General features: G+C 36.3%; 1 protein-coding gene across 3 annotated transcripts in view; it reads left to right on the top strand.

Annotated features, from left to right (window-relative positions):
• Nucleotides 1-6,577, top strand: part of LOC128888571 (putative fatty acyl-CoA reductase CG5065) — a 35,445-nt gene extending 28,868 nt beyond the window's left edge. For all 3 annotated transcript variants that reach the window (XM_054145560.1, XM_054145559.1, XM_054145561.1), the window contains 4 exons: nt 1,875-2,123; nt 2,811-3,160; nt 3,843-4,439; nt 4,628-6,577. In XM_054145560.1, the coding sequence (XP_054001535.1) occupies nt 1,875-2,123; nt 2,811-3,160; nt 3,843-4,439; nt 4,628-4,769 (1,338 nt within the window). In that variant the 3' untranslated portion in view covers nt 4,770-6,577. The remainder of the gene's footprint in view (nt 1-1,874; nt 2,124-2,810; nt 3,161-3,842; nt 4,440-4,627) is intronic.
• Nucleotides 6,578-7,024: the final 447 nt, after the last annotated feature.

The raw sequence follows: 7,024 nt of genomic DNA, 5'->3' as shown, positions 1-7,024 counted from the left end.
CTCTCTCTCTCTCTCTCTCTCTCTCTCTCTCTCTCTCTCTCTCTCTCGTTCACGTCGCATATTATTGAATTTTAGATGCATACTACTGTCAGATTTCGATGATTAATAATTATTTTCAATAAATACCACGACACCAATACGATGGATGAAACAAATAAAAAATTCTTGCAGGATACCAGTCTGGGTTATTCATCTATATAATGTGTATATTTCATGATGTATTGGGTGTAAACATTTCTGTGCTTTCCAAAGGCAAACTTAACCATCCTTTTTTCAAACGGGATTGTAGAAGATCACTTATATTGCTTTGATTTTAATTGTTTTCATTCAGAATAAATTATATATATTCCAAAAGAATACATGAAAACTGAAGTTTTAGTTGAAGTTCCTGTATTTGAATCAATAATTTCGCTGCAATTTGTTATTGATTACGCACTTATTCTTCTGCACTTTATTTCTACCCATCGCTTCCTACACTTCAAGCTTTGCAAGTTTTCCCTTTCAGTCATCTTTAAACTTGAAAGTTAAACTCGAAAAAGAAGAAGAAGAAGAAGAAGAAGAAATCTGTCTTCGGTTTAAATAACTCGATTGACAGAGCAATCGTTTCCGTTCCAGTTTCCAGTAATCTGATCGACCAATTACTTTTTCCCCCGTACACTTTTGTACCGTATTAGAACTCGTTTCATATTACTATAACGGTATAAACACGCTGCAAGTGTATCGTGTCCGATCGCTCGTGTGGTTTTGTATCGCTAGTCTCCAAAGGCACGAAACTTTAGGAAAGTTAACCGTCAATTACATCGCTATATATTAGGTTGTTCCGAGAGTTTTTTTCGCGAGTTCCACTTAATTACTTTATGTGGTCGTGTTTATATAAATAGACAGTCTAATTTCATAGATATTCACGTTGTAACAGTAATGGAGCAAAATGAATCGCGCATAATTCAGTAATGTAACATAAAATATAAACTGTTTTCCATGTATTACTTATTAATAAAGCGAAAGAAACTTTTGGGACAACCCAATAGTAGTACATACAGTGGGGGTAGAAAGTATTCGTACACCGATCAATATCCAAAAACAACTATGTAAAATTGTAATTTACTAACTTATTTTTTATAAACATTCTACATATTCTCGGAAATCTCTAGAATAGATAGATTACAACAAAAAATGGCTATTTATGTAAGTTGCGAAATTAACAAGAAAAAAAAAACAATTAATCGATAGAAATGTTGAAGCAATAAGTATTCGCACAACTGTTTAAAAGTACTTTACTAGAAATTTGATGTTTTAGAAACTCTACTGTAAATGGTTCGTCATAAGAATCGTACAAATACTTATTGCTTCTATACTTTTACCCACTTTTCGCATGTTTTCGTTAATTTCACAAATTATATTAACAACTAGTAAATGTTGTTTGGACTATATCTATCTTAGAGACTTTTCGAGAATATGTAAAATATCATTGATTATACAAAAAGAAGTTAAGAAACTACAATTTCACAGAAAAGTTTTTTGGGAAATTGATCGGTGTACGAATACATTCTACACCCACTGTATAGCGTATCTGATACCTAATAACAATATTTACAACAATTGGCATCACCACCCACTTGAATCATCAAAGTAAATGTCTTGCAAGCAGTCTGGAAAAAGAAAAAAATGTGGCCTCATAGAGGGTTGAATTTTTTATTTTACGTACGATGGACAAATAGCTCATCTTTTATTCGTTATTTGAAATTCGTATGTAGACAAGAATTGTGTCTCTATTCCTGGAGTAAACCGATATTATTTATTTTAATACTAGTATTAAAGATATTATATCTCGAGCTCTATCCCATGTCACAAACTTTAACCTCTTGTGTTGGCAGCTGTTCGAAAAGTTGCGACGGGACTCTCCACACGAGCTTCTGAAAATCATTCCTGTAGCTGGGGACGTGACGGAACATGAATTGGGCATCTCAGAAACTGATCAGAACACGCTCATTCGACGCGTGTCGGTCGTCTTTCATTCCGCTGCCACGGTAAAATTCGACGAAGCGCTGAAACTTTCAGTTACCATCAACATGGTCGGCACCAAACAGCTATTGAATCTATGCCATCGCATGCACAATTTAGAGGTGAGACCTTCTTGGCAAATTGTCTTTTCGTACATTCGATTCACTGTATAATACCTAGGAAACGGCATTAGGAGGCCAAATATTAAGCGTTCCTCGTGATTTTTTTTTTACAGAGAAAAATTTTAATTTTTGTTTAACTTTGAGGATATTTTCTCACTCTTTTAAAGTACATTTGGTGATTCTTTCAATTCGTTTCATACGGAGATCTTTAAGATATCAGCTGTCCTCTACAGCAAAATTTCGCCCAATTAATAATATCGTAGATTAAAGTTCGATAGGTTACTTCTAAATCCTCAACTTGAACTTTAGTAGCCATCTTAATATCTGTTTAACTTGGAGTTATAAATAAATTAAATAGACTGCGGATCTTGTGCAAACTAAAATATTCGCAAACGTTCCTATAAAAATTGAACCTAAATAAGAATTTATTTTATTCTGCAAATGTTACAACATGAACTTTACTTACAATCTTTTTTATATTCTTGCATATTGTTTGTATTTTGTAGTTTCTTGCACCTTTAAATTTTCTATAAATGCATAAAGATCTGCAGTCTCGTTATAAATAATTGAATACAGAGCCACAGAATTAATTCCCATGCCGAAAAATTGTAAATATAATAAAGTAAAAAAAAAAAAATGTTCTTCCTATGTAACTTTAATCTTTAATCTGTAAATTTTGATCGATAGGCCCTCATCCATGTTTCGACAGCATATTGCAACTGCGATCGTAAGGAGGTCGGCGAGGAGATTTATCCGCTGTCAACCGAACCTGAACACGTAATCGCATTGACGAAGGTCATGGATACCAAGATGGTTGATGAAATAACACCGACTCTGATCGGCAACAGACCGAATACCTATACGTTCACCAAAGCCCTCACCGAGAGGCTGCTGGAATCGGAATCCGGTTATTTGCCAGTCGCAATTGTGAGACCTTCTATCGTGTTGTCGTCGTTTAGGGAGCCAGTGGCTGGATGGGTAGACAACTGGAACGGACCGACTGGAATTATTGCCGCTGCTGGCAAAGGTGTCTTGAGGTACGTTGGACTTGAAGTCGCCTTGATCTCCCACTACAGTTGGAACAAATTCGGTGAATCGCTCAAGGCCAATGGGAGGAGTTATCCCCACCACAACGCTTGACCACGCCTACGATTCCCTATCCTTCTCCTCACCAGATGCTCTCATTGGTTCACATCATTTGACTACAGCCATCGAAAAATAATAAAAGAATAATAGATTTATTTTACTCTAAGGAGTAAGCTAAAAGCATTCCTTCAATGAATATCCATGAAATGTGACGAATATTGGACTACAGCAATTGTATTCTGTTGTTTTATGAAATTATTAGGTTGGAACATACAGTGACCAAAAGAAAAAGTCATGAAAGTAACATGTGTATACAAAGAGTATTACATATATTAGTTATCAAATTCATTAAAGCTTGGTAACTTCACATAATTTTTACAGTAATCCTTTTTTCTACGATGGCTCCTTACCTACTGTTTAATTAATATTTCTTCGTGAAAGAAAAGCACGTAATCCATAAACACAAAAAATTGGAGAAACCGTAACAATACACAGTGTCAAAAAAGAAAAAAGAAAAAAAAACAGTTCAGAGATAGAGAGGTTACTTGTACATTTCGTATGTCACAACCTAATATTTGACGAACTCGTTCCTCTTCGAAGGTCTTGTTAACCGATCTACCGTTATCGTTGCAGAACTATGCTGTGTCACGAAGATAAGGTAGCAGACTTAGTACCGGTCGACATGGTGATTAACTTGATGATCTGCACGGCATGGAGGACCGCTACGAATCGCACGCAGACGATCCCCGTGTACAATTGTTGTACAGGCCAACAGAATCCAATTACTTGGAAGCAGTTCGTCGAAATGATGTTTAAATACACACGAATGCACCCGCCGAACGGTGCGTTCTGGTATCCGGGCGGACTGTGCCGTCACTCCGTTATAATGAATAGGACGTGCTTGTTCTTCCAGCACATGTTACCGGCGTACGTTGTAGACTTTTTCCTGCGGTTAAAGGGTAAACCGACTATCATGGTCGACATACAGATGAAGCTCTACAAAGCCGCCAGTTGCTTGGAGTACTTCAGCACGAAAGAATGGAAGTTTAGAGACGACAACGTTCGTCGGTTAGGGGAACAGCTCAGCCCCGAGGACCGAGAGACTTTTATGTTTGATGTTAGAGAAATTAACTGGGGAACGTATTTGGAGGACTACATATTGGGAATTCGACACTTCATTTTGAAGGAGAGTCCGGACACGTTGCCAGCTGCTCGTTCACATATTAGAAAGTAATTACCATCCTTGTGACTTTTACAATTTCCGAGGCTTCGACAGTTGATTCTGATACAGTTTTTATTCCTTATTCGAATACAAATTTGTCCATCGCTGCATAGAGCAAGAGAGTCGAATACAGAAATAAACATAAAATATCTCTCGTCTGTAAACTTTGTATTTTAATGATTTTACTGTGTTTCAGGTTATATTGGCTTCAGAAAGCTGTACAATTTGGGATGTTGTTGATAGTGCTGCGTTTTCTGCTTTGGCGCAGTTCCGTAACCCGAACTGCATCTTTGTCACTGCTGTCTATCGTGCTACGCATGTGCCGTATGATTGTTTGACGGCTCAGAACCCTGGTTGAGGATCGCGACAAGCGTGATATGAAACAAAAGTTAATCGTAAAGCATAATTTAAAGGTGCGGATTGTCCTTCGACTTCACTGCTCGGCGTTCCCGACGATAAATCGCTATGTTCACGCGTCCCATTGGTTGGCCTTTTCGATGTTTCTATTTGTTCGTAAATATTAGCGTTCGCTAGCTCTGTAATTCTGCAGGATGTGTCGGTTGTAACATTTAAAAAAATACGCAGGATGAAGCAACGTGTATGCGAAGCTTCCGAAATTATGTGAATCCTTTGTTATTCGAAATTGTTCGAAAGAGTTAGTTAGTTAATCCTTTTGTAATATTTGCGTCGTCTTCTTGTTCGAGATAGCATTTACAAAAAGAGAAAAAAGTAAAAACGGAAAGAAAGTTCACGTTTTATTACGAGTTATCGTGACGCGTTCTCTTTTATGCCGCCAAGATGTAACGTTCTTGAACATCGATTTATCGCATATCGCCGATTTGTAATGATGGGACACTAGGAGTATTCGATCAATTTAGATGCCATGAGACCTTTTGGTCTGGATTTCCTGGATGTTTATCTGGGTGTTACTTTGCGGTATCATCGAGCACCGCCTCTTAAAATAATACGACGCGTAAACTCCATGAGCCGGCTGGTCGAATACTGGCCGAATATTTAATGTACCAGAAAAAACCTTGTGATTTGCTATCTTAATAACATCGTTGAGATTTTTTTTTTAAATCCTTTTCTAAATGTTTTAGCTTGAAGACCAAAAACGATCATAGTTTACAGATCATTTAAGGAGAAATATTTGTTATTCGTATATTTTTACGTTCCAAATATTTATCTCCGCAACGGTTAAGAATTTTAAAAAAATACTTGTTATATAATTTATGTTCTTTTCGCGCGTTGAAGCTTTGAACCAGTTTCCTTAAATTTTTAATCGACAAGGTTTTACTGTATTCCATTGCCGAGGAAACACGTTTCGCTGCTTTGTTTTGCCAAACAAAAACAAACCCACATTTAATATTAATTGTAGAAATAAATGGAAGCGGTAGATATATAAATGTATTTTAACATAGCCAAACAAATTTTAACGCCCGTAATCTTCCTTCCTTTTCATAATTTTTATGCGATAAATTAAGAAATAACGCGAACTTCTCTTCCTGCAGGATTGTTTAATCCTTTCACGCGTGGGTTTTTAAGCGCCAACCCCCCGCTCATTAAGTGAGTTCTTTTTTTCCACAATTTAGTATAATATGCCGCTACGTACGGCTGTATATGATGAAATTACGTACACATAAAAGCCCAAAGGATTAAACATTAGCCCAACGTCGAATCCTTTCGAGTCTAATGTTGAAACATCAATTTCCCTTTAAATTATTGTTACAAGTTAAACACGCATACGTTTATGTCTAGTATTCGGGGACATTTTTCCCACAAAGTAGTACATCGCTGCATAGACTCAAAAGGATTAATTAAAAAATTTAAATGCCGGCTAGAGGAGTTACAAATACGTCGTGCCTTTGTCTCGTCGCTATCTGGCATTTTTTGTTCGTTTGTACTGCGACGTAAGATACATAGATGGATATTTAGCCATGTTCGTATAACAAATACGATCGATTTATTCGATTTCACTATCAACGAACCAAGTTACTTTTTGGAGAATTGGGGAAACATTAATGAATTATAATTTTTAACCTATATCTCTACTACAATTTTTAATCTATACATATATTAGAATTTCTACATTCCCTTCGGTTTTGTGTACTTGCCCGGAATAAAAGATTACCGTATGCTTATAAAATTAATGTTTAAAATATTTACTTCGTTCATTTACATTGCTTAATAATAAACAAAACCCGATGGATTACACGAATAATGTCAGCATCATGGATAATTTGATTCGTTGTTGATGAAATTGAAAATAAATCCGAGAGACATCTTGACAAAAGTTAAGACATACAATTATACTATAACGAACAAAAGACTACTGAAGATGAAATGTCTCGTACAATGTACCCGATAGATTTATTCATGTTTAAAGTGTATTAGCGTTCCTTTCGAATGAAAATTTCCGTCATGGAGACCAATCCATTGAAATACGTAGCCAACGTCTAACGTTTTTTCGAAAACTGCCACCGGTAGGCAAAAAATAATAGAATCATAACCGAGGCACATGGTTGACGAAGGTCGTTGAAACGCTTGAGGGTAAATGTGAGAGAAGATATAGAAATATCACTACGTATCTTAC

Source organism: Hylaeus anthracinus, unplaced genomic scaffold (genome assembly GCF_026225885.1).
Source record: "Hylaeus anthracinus isolate JK02 unplaced genomic scaffold, UHH_iyHylAnth1.0_haploid 11994, whole genome shotgun sequence".
NCBI lineage: Eukaryota > Metazoa > Arthropoda > Insecta > Hymenoptera > Colletidae > Hylaeus > Hylaeus anthracinus.
The sequence above is the reverse complement of the archived record's forward strand: the minus strand, read 5'-3'. Positions and strand labels throughout refer to the sequence as shown.